The sequence below is a fragment of the Cydia strobilella genome, chromosome 14 (assembly GCF_947568885.1).
Source record: "Cydia strobilella chromosome 14, ilCydStro3.1, whole genome shotgun sequence".
Taxonomy (NCBI): Eukaryota; Metazoa; Arthropoda; class Insecta; order Lepidoptera; family Tortricidae; genus Cydia; species Cydia strobilella.
In genome coordinates this window covers 3,192,780-3,216,732 of record NC_086054.1, presented here as the reverse complement: position 1 = coordinate 3,216,732, position 23,953 = coordinate 3,192,780, and the positions used below count along the sequence as shown (strand labels likewise).

The 23,953-nt window shown below is 36.6% G+C and overlaps 1 protein-coding gene across 1 annotated transcript; it reads left to right on the top strand.

The window, feature by feature from the left end:
* Positions 1-12,317: 12,317 nt before the first annotated feature.
* Positions 12,318-22,922, top strand: LOC134747038 (uncharacterized). The gene is made up of 2 exons (XM_063681596.1): positions 12,318-12,433; positions 21,940-22,922. Exons 1-2 carry the CDS (start codon positions 12,394-12,396, stop codon positions 22,854-22,856), a joined length of 957 nt encoding a protein of 318 aa, XP_063537666.1. The 5' UTR covers positions 12,318-12,393; the 3' UTR covers positions 22,857-22,922.
* Positions 22,923-23,953: the final 1,031 nt, after the last annotated feature.

The following is a 23,953-nucleotide window of genomic DNA, read 5'->3' as shown; positions in this document are numbered from 1 at the left end:
ACATAAAGGTTTTTTCTATCGGCTTTTGCCGATTCCGCGCCGACATATGTAGGGAGACCAAGTTTATTTAGCTTAAAATGTGGTATATTCAGCATCAAAAGTATCACTATGCGTTAATAGTTCCTACCATAAGTACCATACTTATTCTCTTTTAAAGATACTTTTGAAAGCGACCTGTCGAGATATTACAATGAAATTCTCTATATTAAATTTTCTTACACCAGTCGGATTCTTAATTACACTATTTTGATTAAATCTCTGTTTAATCTCTGCCTTATGGTTGACTGGTAGAGAATGCCTTTAGGCATTGTCTGCCATTTGTATTTTTTTGTATCTTGTTCAATAAAGTTTAAATAAATAAATATCTTTATTTAGAAAAGTATTCGAGGTGGCCTTTTTTAAAGTCCCATGCAAGTTTGGCCGAATTGCACCTTCCCATACAAACGTAGTTCCGATCTCATTTTAAAACTACGTGTTGGATTGTGATGAAACTTTGCACATACAATGATATGAGGTAATTGAGGTATATCTAGGTCTGAAATTAGTGTATATAGCTCCAGTTTATGAAACAAACGAACTAAAGCAAAAACAAGTTTTGTATGAAAAACTTAAATTCGCTGTATTTTTTTTACTATGGTATCTGAAGCTACATAAACTAATTACAGACATAGATCCCTATCTTATCCTACTGTAAGTACAAAATTTCAGAGCAATCTAGCTAGTCGTTTCAAAATGAGAGCGGACCTACGTTTGTATGGAGAACCGAGCTTGCCGGAGACCCTCATGGTATAAAATCTTAATTGGCCGTTAAGGCATCAGGCAGGTCTTCATGAGGACCCTTTCCAACGTGACCGCATTATTCACCCCATCAAGTTATAAGAGCCCCACATACAAATTCCAACTGAATACACCATAGAAACACCATAAAACGGCCATGAATCTGGATTAGGTGCGTACAGTTAGCAAATAAAGTATTTTATACGGAACAAAAGTTCTCAAAATATAAGCTAACGACTCTATTTACAAAGGGAATAAGAGCATTTTTATATAATTTTGAGTACATATTATCAGCGCTGACCGTACTAAACTTCTGCTGCTCACCGTACTCAAAGTTCGTGCTATAAATTTCTCAGTCATACGAATCACCATCTTCAGTGGTCAGCGGTACAGTATATTTATACTGTAAAGCAGTAAGTCAACTTTATCCTCGTAAGACCCACCATATAAAGTTTTCCAATTTTTAATTTGAACCTTGTTCTATAAGTAAATTGGAAGGAATTTCGTTTGTTTTAGAACGCAATGAAACAATAGAAATGCGACTTTATTTGTTTCATGAAAGGTTCAAATTAGATTGCAATGAATATGTACATTTTAATGTACATTTAGACTCACGAGGTTAAATTTAACAATAATAACATACCGATTTCAAAATAGTATTTTATGAAGCAAAATTTACAATAATAATGTCCAAGTTGATCAATAGTAAAAACCAGATTTGAGTCTAGAATAGGTACCGTTGTAAGCTGTTGTCGAACGTACCTATGCTCTTGGTGGTAGACAGGGATATCTTAATGAACATTCAAGAAATGCTAGGAAGAATGATTGACGTTTGATTATTTTTTATGCCTTATGGAAGGAATTTGTTGCGGGATGATCTTTCTCTGCTAAGCTACACTCGTAGCGATACGGCGTATCCCATTTGCCCTCCGTCGTCGTGTCCTTTTATCTTCTAAAATAAGGTCGCTTACAAAAAATTCGTACATTTACCCACCTGTTCCTATCTCTATCGCACGCGCAAAATTATATTGCTGTCTACAGTGGCATTGACCGCCGGCATCATGGGCGTGACATCAATATAATTAGTCTCATGCATGAAGTTTATATTTGAACTAAATATTAATTATTCGGGTGTTTGTTACCGTTATATCATTGAAATATTTTTTAATAAAATAATGTGAAGGTTTACAAAAGTATTTTGATCTTTTCCGGTGTTCAAACGATATAAATTATGACCACAAAAATAAAAAAATAAAAACATCCATGGAGCTAATTACGTGCGTGCGACAGAGATAGGAACATAGCGTTAGAGGATAAAAGGACACGACGGAGGGCAGATGGGATTCTTTAGGCATAGAAGTTGAGGTACTGCTTTGCACTTGTGTATTCTGTGACAGCGCTTTATGACAGGGATCCAATTACTGGTTCACGAAATTGCGGACGATATCAATGGCCGCCTAGTTGGACCTCATCAATTTATAGAGAGTGTATCGATTTCACGTGACCTTGGCTTTGAGCTTAAGGGTCTCCGGCAAGCTCAGTTCTCCATACGAACGTAGTTCCGCTCTCATTTTAAAACGACTAGCTAGATTGCTCTGAAACTTTGTACTTACAGTAGGATAAGGTATATCTATATCTGCAATTAGTTTATGTAGCTGCAGATACCATAGTAAAAAAAATACAGCGAATTTAATTTTTCATATAAAACTTGTTTTTGCTCTATTTCGTTTGTTTTATAAAATGGAGCTATAACTAATTTCAGACTTAGATATACCTCATGTCATTGTATGTGCAAAGTTTCATTACAATCGAACACGTAGTTTTAAAATGAGAGCGGAACTACGTTTGTATGGGAAGGTGCAATTCGGCCGAGCTTGCCGGGGACAAAGTCATAGAATATGTCTGCAGTCTACAAGATACATGTTTAACACATTCACTGCAAACGTGAACTACGCACTACGAGCATAGCCGCGATACCTAACATGGGAAATCAGTAGGGTCATTGCGCTAGTTTTCGTCCAATTTCTTTAACCAAAAACGTTACTTTTGTCACTGACGACCTGTTTTGAGAATTTTAATTTTGGAACAGGCGGCCTAGCCAAGGTTACGATTGCGCTTCACCATTGAATCGCTTTGTGTCTCTGTCACTCTTCTATATTATTAGTGTGACAGTGACAGTTGCATTTCGTTCGCTACGGAGCGTTAGTGATTGGCATGTTGTCTACGGGGCCAGGCGTCTGAAAGAAAGAGAAAAGCGAACGAAGGATGCGGAGATGGGCTACGAGCGCTACGCCGTAGCGCGTAGCATTTGTTACCACTATAGTGAAAACTAGTTCCAAAGTACACTAGTTATCTGGCGACATCTGACGTCATTGCAGTAGGTAAAGGCAGAGAGGAAAGGTTTAGGATAAATTTATTTTAACACCAATTAAAGGCAAAAAAGCAAGGTTCATTTATTCTTTCGAAACAAAATACAGCACCAGTTTTCCGGTTCCCATGGCAAAGCAAAGCAAATTAAGTAGTTGACCACGTAATTTTACAGATAACGTGAAATCTTTAACTGGAATAAGTTACCTACCAACACTTATTGGTAGAAACTTTAGTTAACTTGTACAAGGTTTTACTGTTCGAATAAATGATGTTGTTTGATTCATCAAACGTCAAAGCATCGGGAGCTATATTTGAAACGCGTTTCAATGTAGACTGGGAAAAAACTTTGCCTACAGTCACTTTATAAATCCCATCCACATGCCACGCGTATACAGTTCCTTTCGCATCAACACTCAAACCTCTGATGAACCGTTCCGTTGATAGTCTTACATCATTCTGGTTTTTATTATTGAATGAAATATATAAACCAGTTTCATTTAAATACACAATATTATATCCGACAGTTTTATCCAAAACAAAATTATTTATCCATTTATTTCCTAATACGTTCACAAACATACCGTTTACATATTTAATTATTCCTTGACGATCTGACCTGGTAAGATACACAAAGTCCTTTACGACAACGTTAGTGATGAGATTAGCTTTCAAGCCAAAAAATGTTGGGATATGGCTGGTAGAATTAACAACCCATATACCGTCGGAACCACCTAGATATACTTTTTTATCTTTCTGATTTATATCGAAGGGACCAAAGTTGAAATTCTGCCAGCCAGTAATGACGCCAGAGAATTTCGTAGAGCGTAACGACACGAAGGCAACTTTGGAGTATTCTTTATCACTGAACGTAGGTTCGAAGGTGTAGTATAGAACGTCAGTAGCCTTCATGATGCCCATTCGTTTAACGAGGGGGTGTTCACCGAAGGGAGCAGGGAGCTCGAACAACAGGCTGTGGTTGTAACAGATGTTGTCGATTTTGACGCAGGAGTGGCAATATTCATTCCCTTCCACCTCGGCTAGGTTGATCTCGGTGGCCGCTGTGCGCGGGCCCAGCAGGGAGGCGGAGGCTGGAATGTGAAAACTAAATGTTAGCTTCGGTAAATAGATTTTTAATCAAGGATTCGAAACGGATATCCTCATCTGAGAGAATATCATTTAGCCCCTAATCATATTTAATTGAATGGGAAGATTTTGCGTATGCCTGTTTTAACGTAGGTGCAGTGAATCACCTGAACTGAAGTAAAACACAAACCTTGTATTGAGAACGAAAGTTGTTTAGTTTAATCAGGTTCCGAGTCGATTCAATTAATAAAAAAAGGCCTCAAGATTGCTATATTAATATTTATTGGCAACCCTATTATGATCTAGAAAAGCGCTACAATTTTTCAAAAACTGCTGGACGAAGTCACTAATTATGCACTGCAGATACTATTACCCACCCAATACTGTGAGTCGCTATCGCCTCAAACTGACCAACATTTGTTCAGCAACTTTTTAAAATTAATAAATTTTTAGATACCTTTTTCATACTAATTAAATATTATTTTCAATGTACGCTGCCATCTGTGTGTTTGACGTTGCTTGTCACTCTTTAAACATAACAAATTTTGCAATACATTGCGTCTTAGAATAAACTATAAAGTAATACTATAAAATAAACTTTATAGTGTAATAAAAATCAAAACACAAGCTATTTTTAAAAGTTGCTGAGCTAATGTTGGTCAGTTTGAGGAGTACAGCCTACAGCTTAATTTATTGCTCCTGTTACAGGAAACACCCGTTATATGGAATACATATATGGAACGGGACGAAAACTAGTTTTCCCCTTTTATGTAAAGGAGGTTTTTCATACTTGGCTGACGCGATAACCAAAAATTTAATGAGTCTTGGCCTCCGACACAAGAGCACGCCGCTTTGCTCGGTCCAGAGCGGTATCACGCCAGCTTTCGCCGACGCCGAACTCACGGAGATCTGTCTCCACTGATCTGCTCAACGATATTTAGGATGACCAACAGGACGGCGTCCAGTTGGTCGACCCAAGTAGGACCTTTTGGCTGTCCGATCTTTACCCGTCCTTTCGAGGTGGCCAAGATATTAACAGTCTATGGCTTACCAGAGCCCCATAATGCTTGAATCACCAGGGTGAAAATCACCGGCAGTGTATGATCCATGGTGACTTTGAAATGTACCATTAACATTAGTTTTGCCCAATTTATACCCTGCTTAATTAATCAATTTTAATAGTCTCATAATCAGTGTTGACGTTTTGAAAACAAATTTAAATTAACTAGGTACAGTAATAATTAAGTTAATAACCGCATTTAGGTACAACCAGTTATTTTTATCAGCATAAATATATCAATTTAAAAATAATTCAGGATCGATAAGGTATCAAACTGTCGCAAAAAGTTAAAAAAGGAGAGGTAATAAAAATAATTATATTTACCTATCTATGTTGTTATTAACTTAAAACAATTTTTGTTACTTGGTTGGAATTGTAATTTAGAAAATTAGCACTTAATACAAATAAGTAGCATATATTATAGTGAATAACATGTTTTTGCTATACCCTTCCAGGGTCCATTATGTACCTATGTAACATACTGGTATGCAAATAAAGATCTCTATCTCTGTATCTCTATCTCTACCTATTAACCAACCGATATACATACAAATTGAGTTATTATTACTATAGAGACGTAATACCAAACAATGAAATTGTCACAATCAGAACCTGTACCACGCGATCAAAAACGCCGTAAGCGCCGTAAAATTCATGGCGCTTACGCGTTTAGGTCGCGAGATTCACGCTCCGCTTCCATGGTTTGATGCCAAAACGGCAGCAACTCATGGCGCAAAATACTGGTTCTCTGTGCCGGTTCTATACGTTAGTAATAATAGTTCAATGTCCGCATATTCAACCGATTGTTAAATCAGTTCGTTCTGTCAAAGTCAATCAATCAATCTTTATGTAGAATGGCTCCATCGATACTGTCGATGATTTCGCCAACGTCAGTGGGATCCACGTGGGATCGAGTTATATTTCTTCATTCTTGATGTAAATCAGCAAGTGTACGGTAAAAGTATAAATAATACAATTATGGCCTCTAGGGCTCTATCCAGATACGGTTAGAGGTAAAAATACCAAATGCTCTTAGAGCACGACGTTGTTCGGTAGTTGTGTTATTATTTAGCGATAGCGACTATACAAGGGCCACGTGGAGCTACTTGGCATTGATGCCAAAACGGTGGATAAACTCGTATCTAGATTAATTATTCATTATCCGGACACGTCTTCATTAGTTTACTGCATAATAAGCTATCAGTATTACACTTCGAACAACGTTAATGAGCAAAAACAAAAAATTAATCCCGACTCGATGTCGCCAAGATGGCGGTCGTCAAGCAACTCCTCCTGTCAAAGTCAGTGCAGTTAGGAAACGTTGGGAATTTACTTGACAGTCACACAAAACCGGGTTCCGGCAGCGACGTCCGCCGCTTTGTGGTCCCACTCGTCCGGGACCGGTCGTGATTAACGTCCGTCATCCGTCACCGTGACGTGACCGGGGATACTTCAGAGCCTACATTTTTGGCGCCAATCATTTATTATTACGTAAGATGATTTGTAGGCACAAATAAACATTCCAATATTTTTTTAAATTAAAACAAACAAAGCAAACAAGTATTTATTTACATACAAGATATATACAGTGGTACTACGTAAACGAAATTAATAACTAGCTTAAATCTAAAATAGGCCCTTGAGGCATTGTACCAAGGATGCTGGCGGCATTTCCCCGCTGTATCGCAATGCTGATACGTTGTGCGAGAAAGCCGCCAGCTCTTCGGTCACCAGTTACGTCAACCAGACGCTTCGCGATTTCTGCAAACAACTTATGCGCGCTGGGACCCCATGGACCTAGAGTTTCAACTCCAAATGGAACGAAATGATACTCTCTACCGAGGCTCTAATATTTATTACGTTTTAAAATTTCGGCGCTTTCCGCCGCTCCGCCCGCTTTTACATTAGTCCGTTGGAGGTGGGACGGTGCCAGTGTGTCTACGCAGGTAGCATCCCACACCAACATCCGTCCCAAGCTCCAAGGAACCAAGGACATCCCATCGGGTTGCAAACAACAACAAACAAGTATTATTTTTTTTCCTTAGATTCTTATGCAATACAGGGGGGAGGGGGTCCGGCTAATCTTAGTTTTTCTTACATAGGGTTGGGAGGGGGTCAAAAACTGGCAAAAATCGTCTTACGTAATAAATGAATGGCGCCTTTCTGATATGATGGAGCTAAAATCAGGTGTTTTGCGAGCTTGGGCCTTAATCTATTTAAGAAAGCCGATTGGCTACCGAAAAGTCGCTATAGTTGCTTTTAAACTTGTGTGTTTTACTTAGAACGGAAGCTATGCAATGCGATGCGCGTGCGATGAAGACACAGGGGTGTTTTAGTTTCGTTAGTAAATAAATTGACCCCGGGGGCAAATAACTGACAAGTACAATATACTGGGCCTGAAACCTATCTGTAATTATGAAAATAAAAAATATGATAATGTTTTACTGCCAATTAGTTCTGTTAACGTTACGTTAACTCCAAACTTTTAAAACTAAAGAAATTCCCGAAAAAAGGGCTTACATTTTGGACATTGTGACACCTAGACATATTTGTTACATCGTGACTTTCTGTCATCAGTGGGGTACTATTAGGGGGTGTAAATTTTATTCGATAGCGTACGTGAAGTACGCGTTTGCGTTAAGTGTCTTTTTGTATGGAATTTTAAGTTTCCAAAACGTCCCGCTTGGCGCGCTGTTCAAAATCCCATACAAAATAGACATAACTCAAATGAGTACGCACGTCATCGTCACGGTATCTAATGAAATTTACACCCCCCCCCCATTTTACCCCTCCCCTAGGGGTTCAGGGCATTATCCCATTCGGTCGACGCAGTGGTAAGGTAGGTAGTAGGTAGGTATTTTATTTTAACCTTTACTTTTTAAGTAGATCTAAATTATTTTTAAATGGATGTATTAACGCTGATTAAAATAATTAAGTAAACATAACTTCTAATTATGTTTATTATAATTTTAATTTGTTTTCATGATTTGAAGGGGCAATGTGTATTTTACTACGTCAGGTCATAATGGAATATTTAAAAATGTGGACGGGTATTATGTTTGGCTTAACTATACCTACCTAATACTGAGTGAGTTTGAAAAATGATAAGTGTTGCTGTCAGTAAATTTCCTTTTAACATCCGTGTTACAAACGCGAAAATGACCTGATTATAATAAAGGTCATCAATTATATTTACGGTATTACGGTACACGAACACAAATAAAATGTTTTGACTTTGACTTTGAACGGTCACTGACCGGTGTGAAAAAGGTTATAACATAATACGTAACACGCTTCAGTTGCTCTGTTTTTAAACAATAGTGAACAATGCAATAAGATTTTACCGCCAAATGGTCAAAACTAGTATATTTTTATTGGAAATTTGAACTTTTCGGCTAGCACTTAAAGCTGAGTTTGCAGTGGCTAACTTTTGTGTGTTACACACTTTTCCACACGTTTTTCTATATTGAATGGTCGGTCACAGTTCTGCGAGGGACAAAACATACTCTCATTAATTGATTTCTAGATGATGGTTAATTCTGTTCGAAAACTCATTAAATTTTTTACCGTATCCCCGTGCAATAAGCTCCAAATTCAAACTTTTTTTAATGGCTGTTACGTCCGCGTAAGCGTGGTGCGGAAGTATTGTAATCCACACCATTCCACACTTTGTGTAAGTGTAAATTGTTTGGCTTTATTCGTAGTCACACTCTGAATCGACAGATGAATTATAGTTAATCAAACAAAATTGTCAGTAAATAAAAACAAAAAAACTATACTCATCCTTTTCTTTTGGGTGCTAGTACTAGTATAAGACAAATATAGTATGATTCTCTCTGTCTATATCTGAAATGAGATAGACCTTTGACAAACTATAGAACATGTAATTAGTACGAAAAAAACAAACTAAATTCATTAAAGGTTAAAAACCGCTGTATTTTCTGTGGACATTGCAAAAGTTAATGAGACATTTTTATGAGACTTCGTCATGCAATTTTTAAGTAATAGTTATTTACGATACAAGTGCGGAAAAGAGGAAATTCGAAACGCGTGGCGATAAATTAAAACACGACCGCAGGGAGTGTTTTAAATCGACACGAGTTGGTAATTACCTATTCGCACGTGTATCGTACAACGTTTTAGAAAATAGCACCATATGTACTGTAATAGTTATTTGTTATACAAGGGTGCAAAGTTGTATTTTACCCGCGAGTGTTTCAGCACACGAGAAGTAAAATACATTTGAGCCCGTGTGTAACACAAAACTTTTCACCTCACAATAGCGAGGAAAGTGCAACATCCACAGGCGTTAGATCATCTTCATCACTGGAATCACTAATTTCTTTACGATATTATAACAGAAAACTCTGGAAGTTGTGTACTTTTACGTGAGAAGTTTTTAAGTAAAAATTTTGTTCTTCTTCTTCTTCTTTTAAAATTATGGCTTCAGCCCAGTTGGACTATTTCGCCAGTATCAAGGTATTGAGAGGTTTACAAACGACAAAAATTGTACGGTTGTACAAGACAGTGTACGGTGATTTGTTAGCTCTTGTAAATCGATAGCTAGACTTTACAAGAAGCACGTGGACTACCGGCCGTTGACTCCAAGATGGTGGTTAAACGCGCTTCAAAATTAATTCTCCATTCACTGCACACTACCACATTAGTTTACTGTATAATAAGCTATCGATATTACACTTTAAACAATATTAATAAGCAAAAAACAAAGTAATTAATCACGATGCTAACTATCAAGATGGCGCTCGAACCGGAAGTCCAAAATTTTGTTGACAATGTTGACATTTCTGACGTATGAAATGTCAATGATGCGTTTTGAAATTGCATCGGCTTAACTTGTGCGTTCAGAATTATATTTAACATAATTATTAAAAAAACAAACGTTTATTATGGAATTTTAAGGTTTATGACTTAAAATCATTAAATAAAGCTAAATCTGGTATTTTTTATTAGATTCTCAAACCATTTATTTAATGATAATTAATATCGATAGAACCATTATTATGAGCGTTTTACGTTTTGTTATCTGTCAAGCTACTTAAACACGCTCCATCCAAGGTCAAATTACTTTCCCCACTAGTGGATAAAATGCGTTTTTCCCCGCTTGTTTTAAAGGATAAAAGACGTCTTTCCGAGCTAGTGAGGGGAAAAAGATTTTTACATGCTTATATTAGGATAAAGTTCTAATTTTTTTGTAATTTTTTTTATTACCCTACTTTGGTGTCCCACTGCTGGGCCTTAGGCCTCCCCTCGTTTTCTCCACTCGAGCCTGTCATCGGCATTTTCCCACCATTCGGGGTAGAATGCGTCCAAGTCGTCCCGCCATCTTCGGTCTGCCTGAACCCCGTCCTGCACAGTCTATGGTTTTCCGCAAGTACGAAAATTAGGCTTTGAAATCCGTTTATTTTATGATGTCCACAGGAAAGTTGCATAAACCTAACTCATACTAAAAAATAAAAGTATGAAAACGGGACGGGTATGGTAACGTCGGGATGTATTATAAATTCAATATACGCGATATAATCCGTTTTCATAGTTTTATTTCATGAGTATGAAAACGGTTTATATCGCGTATAATGAATTTAAAATACTACATCACGATATTTCGAACCTTTTACAGCGTTCGTGTTCAACGGGTGATGATTTATTTCATGAGTCTATCGCGGCAACCGAAGACAATATCATAATAAAAAAGTTTTTGACCCTTAAAGTAATATTAAAGCCCACTGTGCTCGTATTTAGATTAATAATCGTCACACGCTACACTACTACGCACACGCTACTCTACTACGCACACGCTACTCTACTACGCACACGCTACAACAGACGATTGGAACGATTTTCTTCATTCTGACTCGTACTAAGAAGTAAGAACCCGTCTCGCGTGTGAGTAGCGTAGAGCGTAGATAAATGAAAACCGGCAGACTTGAACCATTGGGAGAGTTAGATCATCTTACGTACCTGCCCAGGTAACATTTATACGTCATTGTAACGTCATTATTACGTCATTATGACGTCGCTGACGTCACTGCTATCTGGGATGCAATGATACATTAATGATACAGTAATGAATGATTCAACACGATTATATGCGACTTAAATATTACCGTTCTATTAAAGGATATATCAATTGATTTTGAAAATTGGTTTAATTCATAAATTTAAAATTGTAAGAAATAATGGCAAAGACTATGATTTTCTTTGAATGTATCAGAATACATAATATTGTTTAATAGCCATAGGGACCAGTTTTCTGGACACCGCATACTTCGCGGGTACAAAAGTACTATATTTCTTTTTATACTTAGTATGTAAAGAAATACATCTACATAGACTTCTATCGACCGCCGGGATATCTTCAGTGACCCGTGAGCAAGATGAATGTAACTGCGTCGAAATATCGGGAGCTCGAAAACAATACAAAAGGTAATCACGGTCCATATCCCAGTCGATATGTCTTGTAAAAACTAACCGTGAATCATTCAAAACTGTTACATCTATAGGTACATAGTTTCAGAATCATGTGCCCAGGACTGTCTTAATGGTACGCAAGGACTGTTCAGGTATTTTTATCAACAGCCTTGAAAGTCCCTTATATCCCCAGTATACCGACCCAATTGTTTAAAAACGTGGGCATAGGCCCGTATTACGGGCACCCGGAGGCGTCGTCAATTCTTTAATTCACATTGCGTATATAATTTCGTTTGATCCATATTACGCGTGACTTCACCGAGTGACTAAAAATAAAACCTTTGAACCGTAGAAGATTTAAAATGGTTAAAGGCATTCGAGGCCCGTGTATGGAGGGGTACGGTCGAGTCAAACATCTTTACAGGCTAATGTTCCAAAAATATATACACGACCTTATTGCCAGTGTATTAGAGGCGTGTTTATATGTTTTTGTAACGTTGACTCGTACAGATGTTTGTGGACTCGACTGTACAATACGGTTTGTCGCTTGTGACTTTATGTTGTTAGTTGGTGTTTCGCGGTATTTAAGTATTAATGGGGTGTAGTGGTATTGTTATCGGCGGTCCTGATGGACGTGCTAGTGTTAAATTGATTGTTTTTTTTTAAACTGCGTGATGAAAACAATGAAGATGCAATTTGCCGGAGTTTGTGCAGGTTTGTTGCAGTGTGATTTCTTATTTTTCTCATTTATTTACGTCAGTGGATTAAAATTACTTTTGTGCATTTGTTGATGAAAATATTTACTTGTTTATACGTTAATTCATATCCACTTTTAGCATTGACGGATAGTTATGCAAAAATACTATAATGATATCTTTAGTTTATGTTGAGTTCGTTTATTATACATTTGATTTTCTACCTTGCTGTAATAATCATACAGAAGAAAAATAGTACAAGAAATATTTGTCAAAAAATATTGGTACAAAAAATATCGTACGTACAATATGGTACAGGTCATATTCGCCCTGTGCTGGATTTTATTAATTACTAATTACGTTTCTCGTGGTTTTTTTTGTAGTTTTGTACGTATATCTCGCGCGTTTAGTGATGATCCCTATCCTCCTAAGGCCCAAGGTCCTACCTATAGTACCTCTTCAGTTCGACGAAATTTAAATCCTATTCTATTGGAACAGTCGCTTTTGCTTTGTTTCTTTCAATTTTCCAACAACGCAAAATCAACTCTGTTTCCTACACAAAAGGTTCAAATTTCAGTGGCATATTTTGGATTTTTAATTTGTATAGCTGGGCCTTAGGAGGCTATGACAGTTCCTTCATTTCTCTTTTGGTCAGGCTTAACTTAAGAAAAAAACAATCGAAGAACTATTTACCCTATTTAACCTATGTTTATGCCAATTTTTTTACTTGATTGTTACAATTTCAAATAAATAAATGTGCTAAACTTAAAACATTTGACATTGACAGCTACATCATTCGACGCGTTAGGTATAGTTTAGGCGGACTGTGGGAAATGCTATTACCGGTCATTTATGGGGTGTACGGCACAGAGAGTAAGTTTATTAAATTGTGTTCTCCGCTGAACGTGTAAACGTAATTTACTCGTACACATTTTCGGTGGTTCATTCATGACTAATTTCACCCTGCTTATTAAGCTGATTCATTCATTCAAGGCAATATCCGTATTTTTACTACACATCTCTCGTTTCTACTGAGATGAGAACTCATATTGTCTTATCATATCGTACAGTATTAAAATTGCGAATGATATCCTAAAGCTCTGCTTTAATTTAACGGTTATTAGTATTACGTTCAAACGCAACTCGTGTTCCGTTTTGTTTTTGTTTAGAATAAATTTAAATAGTTAAAAATAATATTGTCTTCGGTTACCGCGATAGTTACTCATGAAATAAAACTATGAAAACGGATTATATCGCGTATATTGAATTTATACGTGAAAATAAAATGTTTTGACAAGTTATAAATGTTTTGACAAGTTTTATAATTAACATTACAGCTCTACTGTGATAATTAATTTGTAACAAATTAATTTAGGTATCTAATCATTTTATAAATTTTGCTCTATACTACCTATATACATATTTATTAAAGGAATAACAATACATTTCTTGAAAACGAACTTATCTATATAATAAAACTAAATTAAAACTAAAAACTAAACCTAAATAAAACTAAAATACATCTAGAAAATGTGGCCCCTATGGCATGGTGCCGAGGATGCTGGCAGCACTTCCCCGCTGTATTGCGATGCTAATACGTTGCGCCAGAAAGCTGCCAGCTCTTCGGTAGCCAGTGAAGTCGACAAAAACAAAGAGTAAAAACGGGACCCTATTACTAAGACTCCGCTGTCCGTCTGTCCGTCTGTCCGTCTGTCCGTAAATCATTATTAGATTTTTATTGAAATCACGTGATAGGTATAAAAAAACCGGACAAGTACGAGTCGGACTCGCCCACCGAGGGTTCCGTACTTTTTAGTATTTGTTGTTGTAGCGGCAACATAAATACATCATCTGTGAAAATTTCAACTGTCTAGCTATCACGGTTGATGAGATACAGCCTGGTGACATCAGACAGACGGACAGTCGGACAGTCGGACAGACGGACACACGGACAGACGGACAGACGGACAGACGGACAGACGGACAGACGGACCGACGGACAGACGGACAGCGGAGTCTTAGTAATAGGGTCCCGTTTTTACTTTTTGGGTACGGAACCCAAAAAACACACTCATTCTGTAGCAGGCTATACAAGTAGGTACCTACTGATATTATACTGGTAGCCTTACCACGACTGCCTTCTAACGTCTGTTTAACTTACTTTCTATAGGTAGGTACATCTCGTTCGTACTAATATGAGAGTAGGTACGAGCGAGATGCATGAAAAGTAAGTTACGCGCACGCTAGCGAATATGTCAATGTCAAACTAGTGGTAGCCGACTAGCCGTACAGGTTATTGGAAATTAAAAGTAGGACAATATTGATTATCTACTTCTGAAGCCGGACATAATCACGAAAATGTGGTATTTTCTATAAAATGGGACCTTATTGTCGATGGCGCTTATACCGTGCTCCGATATAAATACAATGCCGCGCGACGCTGTGCGGTGTAAGCGCCATCGTCAATAAGGTCCCTTTTCATAGCAAATGCCCCAAATAAACAGGTCCGTATAGCTAGGCTAGTCACGCAGGACATTTTATTGATTGAGTGATGAGTTTGTGGGACATTTACAAAGGTTATAGAATACTTACATTGTATTACAAATCTCAATAATAACGATAAACACATTAAGCTAATTTTACGGTTACACTCAAGTGTTTTTAGTCACTCGCGCGACATGTTTAATGTTGTTGTGTGTGTTGTTGGTTGTGAGTTGTATGCGTTAATGTTAATATGTGTCACGATAGTTTAAATTCAAATAAAGTAACGCTAATAATTATAAAAGCGAAAGTCTGTCTGTCTGTCTGTGTGTTACCTCTTCACGCTTAAACCACTGAACCGATTTAGATGAAATTTGGCATAGTTTTTATCCCGATAATCATCCCTTAAGAAAATGAAAAGCGTGGTAAAATTGAGATAATCAATGAAGTACGGTAATTTGTGTGCATAATATGCTCAAATTGAATGATTGCCATGAGATTTTTTTACTTACTTTAGCTGCTGTTACTTAGTCCCCAGGTAGCAAAATGACGTCAGCGACGTCATAATGACGGTATTATTACGTCATAATGACGTCGCTGACGTCGTAATGACGTATAAATGCTACTGGGGTCCGCGCAGACGGAGTCGCGGGCAAAAGCTAGTTATCAATAAATTATCCGCAATACAAGCCTTATTGAGCTTTTTGTGGGGCTAGAAGGTATATCTGTGTTAATTTGATTAATATCGCGTGACCGCCCTGTGCTAATAATCTAATTGTTAAATTGTTTGGGAAACAGGAGAGTCCCAACAGGATCTCGCAACAGTGGGAACTGACTTGTGTACTTGTAGGAGTCTCTAATATAAATAACAATGCGTCAACATCTTCGAGATTGGAGATATGACTAATCTATTCCTATTATGTGCGTACAAAACCTACACGTTCCATAGTAGACGTGGGTCACACTGTAAATAGGATCACGACTTTCCTGTGTAAATGGCTATAAAGTGGTATAACAGGAGCAGCAAACTAAACTGTACTCAAAACTGTACTGTGTCAAAACGACCAACATTTTGTTCAGCGACTTTTTGATTTGATTTTTAGTACACTAAAATTTATTCTAAGACGAAATGTAAGTACTGCGAATTTTGTTATGTTTAAAGCGTGACAATGGAATGTCACCGATGATTGATGCATTGAAAATAATATTTAATTTGCATGACTTCATGATGTATTTTTTTTTTCAAAAACCCTTTTATCGGTTCAGAAGTACAATTTACGTTTTAATTATTTGCTCGTGTCACAGGAGACTCCCGGTATAGTTATCTGCATATAATTTTCAATTAACTTGTATAATAAAATCATCAGAAATATTACTGGTTCATGCTTATATGCACACATGCTGTTAACTATGTTCCACAGGAGTGACAATTTTTGTTGTAATTACTGTACAAATGCCTCAAACGCAAAATGTCACAAAAACCCAATCAAAATAATTGTGTGCATGCTACATGAACAGGAAAAATACAATGAAAAGTCTACCTGTTCGCTATCTATACTACAACGTACTAATACGGCTATCTATAGGCATAGACGTAGTGATAAGAATCTCCATTTCACTAACAAGCGTAATGGCGCTAACATTGAATATACCGCCGCGAACATACAAAGGTCCCATCTCAGTAAAAACCTCTCGTCACATACAACCGTTTCTAAATAAATGTTGTATATTGAATTACTCTAACAACGTAACCTGCGCTAGCCTCGTGAGTATAAATGCGTTTGTCAATTGTCTTTATCCATTCAAATGCATTACGCAATGAAACGCATCATTTTATAACTTCTAATGAAAGCGCTCAGATGCATCTTAAATGAATCACTATTAGTCTTATAAACTGAAGTACTACAAAAATAGTCTTATAAATGTTATAATACTAAAAAAACTGACCAAGCCCTGTTGGCCCTTCTAGACCACCCGACTGGCCCGGGAATTTTGAGACATCTATTTCCAGTTTAAAATTTACTTATATATAGTAATTTAAATACTTAAAAACACAAATCAAAAATATTTAATATAATAATTTGATTTTTTCCCTAGTCTAGTCCTATACTTTTCTTGATCTGTACCATAAATAGACGCAGGTTTCCTTATATTCTATGCCTATTAGATTCGTACATTTCACGATTAGGCGAATAGGCGGAGGTAAACAAAATAAAAATATTTTTCTGTCGCTGCAAATTTACAAACGCAGCGTACTACGTAGGCGAACAACACGCGAACGCGAAGCGAAGCTATGCGATGTGAATCAATCCTTTGATACCTATAGAAGTGTCCTACGCCACTTTGCTTCGCGTTCGCGAGTTGTTCGCTTACGTAAGACACAGCGTAATAAGTTTCATCGATAAATTTCCGTTTGTTGACGCGTTGCTGTCGCGATTAGAAAATTCAATTCCGTCAAAATTCCGTTCTTGACAAAATAAATTGTCAGTGTTGCCACTTTTCCGCTGCTGTAACTATACAAATTACATAAACATTTACCCCCTGTATCTTAATTAGTAATCGTGTAATTAACCCACTAACTCATTAGGTATTAGGTATCCCTAATTCCGTATTATATGTCACCAATGACTCGTAATTATCCCAAATCCGACCGCGCAATCGGAGAGCACGGAGATTAAACATCACTCTATGATATATAATGATAGCTGGGGGCCTAGCTAAGATGCCAATCATTTGCGCCGTAGCGAACGAAACGTTAATGTCTCTCTGTCGCACTTATATGGAGGGCCTAGCTCTGATATCTGTATAAGAGATAAAAGTAACAAGTCATAGTGATTAAGACGAAAGTGGAGGACCCGTGCGAAATCGCCTTTTCATACTAACGTAGTCCTCATTTTCCTCTCTGGATATTTTGACACAATTAGTTGTATATCAACCACAGCTATATTCAATTCAATTAAATTCAAGTAATTTATTTAAGAATAAAAATTCCATATACAATTACATTTACATTTAAAATAAAATAACTAATCTTAAACTAACTAACTCAACCTATCTTAACTTATCTTAATCTATGCTCTTACGTTTGAATTTGAATTTTTAATTATTATAAAAGTTAAATAATTTCACGGTTTAGACTCACTTGTTTTAGTCACTCGCGCGATGTTACGAAGAGCCTAGGTCTCCTTTCTCAAGCACTAATAGTGCGAGCAGCGTTCACGACGACCGTGTATTGCGTACAAGTGAATCTAAACCGTGAAATTATTTAATGTTAGTATGTCTCACAACAGTTTAAATTCGATTATTATAAAACTTAGGAGCATTTAAAATTTCTGTTTTTCGCTCCTAATTTTTACAATAATCAAAAAAGGTCAAACGTGGGTGCATAGCTATGGTAAATATACATCAAATAATGTAAAAATATTTTCCGTAATGTTAATATCCAGAGGAAAATGGGGACTACGTTTGTATGGAGAAACGGCCGTCCCCTTTCCTCTTAAGACGATCGTCCGCTAGCTGGTGCGGGTGCATAGAGCGTGCGCCGGTGCCATTGTAGATATAGTCTGCATCTTCTCAAATGATTTTTTCGCCAAAGATCCTAATCTGTTAAACAAAAGCCTTTGTTCCTTTTGTGCGTGCGCGTGCCCAAAAAGAACAAAGGCTTTTGTTTAACAGATTAGGATATAAAATCATTTGAGAAGATGCAGACTATAACATCCATCGCACGCGTCCGCGCTAGTTAGCAGTGCTCATACTATTTTCATATTATACTCCGCGCAACCGCGCTATCTGGAATTTTTTGACACACGGAATTAATGTCAACAAAGGTGTGGCCTGTGATAAAAAACCTTTGCAGCAATCAAGGTACTTAAACTGTCCATATTTGCCATATTTATTAGATATCTTATTGTATTCTACTACAGAAATAATGAGTGTCATAATTTCATAGAAGTTTGACGTTTAAAATAACACCTGCACTGCGTATGCTGTCAAATTCTCTGCAGACTTTTCTTGGTTTGACTCTAGTATATTTTGCCTAATCGTTTATTTAAATCTGTAAATACTGTTAGCGCTCTGCTGCGGCAAGAATAATTTAATTCCGAATTGTGTTTGTTCTATCTGTGTAAGTATTGTGTGAAGAAAAATAAAAAGCTGTTAAGTTTGAAGAACGGTTTTATTATTGCTAACAATGCTAACCGAAGATCACCGCTTGTTCTCGACTTCCACATGTTTACATTAATTCCGTGAGTTATAAAATTAGAATATAGCGGACGCCCTAACGTAAATGTGTACCCTACAGCTTCCTATGAAAAATCGATATAATAACATTGATGGCGACCGCTTCATCAAACATTTATATTTCCGTGACGATAGCGTGGTGTTAATGAGCCAATATCCTTTTAATTTCTGGTCATTTGGTCTTTAATAATGTGTCGTGTTACGGAAAGGGAGTTCTTGAGGGAGGCGCTTACGCGTTATTTTCACTATATGGCATAATGACTAATAGAAATGCGACGCTATTTACACTATATGGCATAATAGAAATAAGACGCTTTGCAACTTTTTAGTGTCCGCAAGAAAGGCATTTTCCTGAAAATCACACAAATAATATATTATTAATAAAATCGTTTTTGTTTTGTTTTAATGTTTTATTTCATAGAATATGTTTAATTCTGATTGCATTGTCTCTACCGCATAAGCGTTTTGGCATCTTAGCTGTAAGTTTGTGCATGTGACTAAAATAAAGAAATAATAAAAAATACAAAAATATCTACAAAGGCATCCTAGACCTATACTAGATCCTGATAGTTAATGCAGAAGTAAGCTCGTTTCGGTAAACGCACCTGCTTGCAACATTTATTTCTACATAATAGTTACGTTTTCGTGCCCGCGTAGTCACCTAAAAAGCCGGAGGTCGATTCTAAAAATGTATGATTTGATCTGGTTTTGACACGACCTTGTCAATCGTCACGGAGACTGGCGCGCATCTCACGTACGACTCACTTCACAACTTAAAACCTGTTCTGCCGCCCTGCTATGTATTTATATGTACAGCATTTTCATGAGTCTTAATATATGTCATCACCAATGAGATAAACACTCACATGAGTCGGAAAAACCAAGTGGTCAAGGTTTCAATACAGCTACGGAAGTAAGACACGAAACAACTTTTAATTGCTCAATAGACCCGCCAATCTATTGTTAATCCTTTTCAATTGGTTAATGGAAACACTATTAGTGCTGAGAAATATACCTTCTGCACGTCATTATCTATTAGATCGTTTATTTACGATCTTAGCTGGACCTTGGTTCAATCAAAACATGTGTTTTTGTGTAGTAAATGTTGTAAACTAACACTTAGTTTAAAGGTACCCTAGTTTAAGTATTACTAACAAAATATAGATTTTTTAGTCTGAATTTCTTTTGGTACAGTTGACTATAGTTGGTCAAACCAAATTGGCAGTAAATAAGAACAAAAAAAAACCGGCCAAGTGCGAGTCAAACTCGCGCACCGAGGGTTCCGTACTTTTTAGTATGTGTTGTTATAGCGGCAACAGAAATACATCATCTGTGAAAATTTCAACTGTCTAGCTATCACGGATCATGAGATACAGCCTGGTGACAGACAGACGGACAGCGGAGTCTTAGCAATAGGGTCCCGTTTTTATTACCCTTTGGGTACGACCCCTAAAAAAACCTATACTCATCCTTTGCTTTTGGGTGCTAGTACTAGTGTAAGACAAAGATAGTATGATTCTCTCTGTCTATGTTTGAAATGAGACAGTCCTTTGACAAACTATGCAAAGAGATGTACCTATCCACCTTTTACTGCATTGTAATAAAGTGAAAAAGTGAATTCATCTCTTTGTAGTCGACTGTACATGTGTCTCTATGACAAGGGAAAAACACCCATTTCGCAGATGCACTCGACGAGTTCAAAATGGTGAAAAATAGAGATACTGCTCCTAGAAATACGTGTGATATCTCATTGAATTCGAAATAGTCTCTGAAAAATGTATTAGAAGCGTTTATAGGACAAGGAAATCCAAAACTTTTAACACATAAAAATGAAGAAAAAAAAAGTATTTCATTTTAAAAATGGGAGTCTTAACGCGAAGGAAATTTTCAATAAAAAACTTACGGGATGCGCGCGGCGTCAAAAGCGAGTAGGTGACATTTAAAATGTTTTGCTAGGTATTAAGTGTCAACTAGACCTAGACTATGCCAGTAATTAGTATGAAGTTTGAATTTGAACGTATGTTGAATAATTTGTTTTAATATAAAAAATACCTACTAAAATACCATTTGTTAATGAATATTATTTAAAAAAATCTTTTTATCTAAGTAAGCAGGCTTGGAAAATTTAATAATGCGATAACAAGAACAAATTATCATCATTTTTAATGCAACGTGATGAAAAAATACTTCATACCGTTTAAAATGATTTGAACGTATGTTGAATAATTTGTATTATAATGTAAGAAATACCAAAGATAGATATAACTCCGTAATAGATGGATACAGTCTAAGGAAAAAACGTGCCTCGAAAATCACGAAAATTTGATTCTCGATCAGATGGCGCCACTACCTTTGGCCTACTCTCGTATAGAGGGCGTTGACGGTTTCGTTTGTTATTTTACAATTTTAACGCATATCAGTGAAAGGACATGGGTCAAATCATATAAAAATAATTAATGCAAATAAAAAAATCATTTATCCATATTTAAATACATTTTATCGTATTTTTATAAATCTTCATTTTTACTTTTAAAGTGTATCGATAGATGGCAGGGAATTTTCTGTGGTTACAAAATTTACTATGACAGTACCGCTCTATCTTATTATATCCCTCTTTGGAAATACATACTGAAATACCATTTTTTAATCAATAATATAAAATAAAAAAACTATTTACCGAAATAAGCAGACTCGCAAAAATTTACAATGCGATAACAATAACAATTATCGTAATTATTTTTAATACAACGTGATGAAATATTCATAACGTTAGATACTTACTCACGAATACTTTTTTCTTTCCAGCCCTCTTTTCGCTGCTGGCCCAGCATACCACCGCAATCACCACCGAGATCATCGATGTGGCGCCAGAGGAAGTGCAGAACTCCCCCGAATATTGTGCCACGTGCGTCAAAGTGGACTCCATTTGCTACAACCGCTCTTATCTCTTCGAGCTCACCGCTAATTTTAGAAAGCACGTCGTCATCAAGAAAATGGGCATCCTGAGATCCGATAACGTCTTGTACTACAGTTTTGAACCGAAACTCGAGGATCCAGAGTACTTTAAAGTTGCCTACGTCTCTTTAGATTCACCAGCATTCTTTAATGGTACGATCAATGATGGGAACACAAGCGTCACCTTTAATTTTTCGGTATTTGATTTTAATCAAAATGAAAACAAAATATATCTAGGTGGTTCTGATGGTATATGGGCTCTTGAAGAGGCAAATACAGACCGCCCAGTTTTAAAATTCTTCGCTGCTAAAGGTCATAAAATTACTGATCTTGTTTCGAAGGACTATGTATATTTTACAGAGACAGATTCTCAAGGAATAATTAAAGATAAGAATGGTCGCTTTTTTAGAAAATTGGAAAATAAAACTATAGAAAGATTTGTTTTGGACAAAGATGTCGAGTATACAGTGGTTTATTTACATTCTACTGGGTTGTATGCTTTCAATAGTAAAACTAACGAAGATGTTAGGTTGTCGACGAATCGTTTCTTCAGAGGTCTTACAGTAGATTTGGAAGGGATAGTATATGCTTGGTATATAGATGGAATATATAAAGTAATTCTAGACAGTGTTTTGGCACATTCGACAGTAAGACGAGTTTCTAATGTTGAAGTAGGTGCTATGACGTTTGATAATTCTAATAATATAATATATTCGAATGAAAGGTCTTTGTATAAGTTGACTAAAACAGATACTACTAAATGTTAGGTAGTATTAGCATTGTAATCCTAAAACTTAAAAATAATGAGTACAAAGAAACCGGTACCTAATTCTTCCCTCTTTTTTGCTCATGCCATATTGAAGATAATATAGCACAAAATACATTAATTTATAATAATAATAGAAAAGTAGTTCTCACTTCTCATCATCGTAAAACTTGTCTATGTCGTGTGTAGACTGCACATGGCAATAAAATGGCCTTTTATGCTCTAGAGTCTAGGTAATAAAGTTAAAGCACCAATTAAAATAAGATCAATATTGACTAATTAGAGTCCAAAACCTGCCATACGTGTGCCACACTGCCACCTGGCAGGATTTAAAGGGGACCACTGATTACCAGTCCGCCAGACGATATCGGCCTGTCAGTTGTTCGGAACTGTCAAATTTTTATTCTAACTGACAGGCTGATATCGTCCGGCGAACTAATAGTCAGTGGGCCCCTTAAATAACTCTAGCAGAAATTACCATTTTATCCATGATTTGAAAGAAAGAAAGAAAAGACATTTATTGTAAAGATCTTCTACAAACAGCGCCACCTCAGTTACAAAAAAGAACTTACTCACTAAACACTTAAAGCTAGGTACAATGGTAGTTATAGAAAAAGGAGTAAGGTAAGGGTTAATGAATAACAACATTTGGCCCATGTTATTGTTTAAAAAGTGCGTGTTAAGTATAATTAATTAAGTTAGGTACCGTAAAATGTGCCTTTTTTGCTTCCCACTGGGTAATTGTGCTCCAACAGTTTTCATACTTACATTAAAACTTAGTGATAGCAGTGATGGTTTACTTTAAATCGGCATATATTTATTAACATAATAATTACATAATAATTTTAAGATATATTTCGAATTAGCATAGTAGGTAGTCAAAAGTCTTTGACCAGTGTGTGTTGCCAGTGATGACATACGGATCTGAGACGTGGGCGCTAACGATGGGCCTCATAAGAAGGCTCAAGGTCACGCAAAGGGCAATGGAGAGAGCTATGCTCGGGGTTTCTCTGCGTGATAGAGTCAGAAATGATGATATCCGCAGTAGAACTAGGGTCACCGACATAGCTCGCAGAATTGCAAACCTTAAGTGGCAGT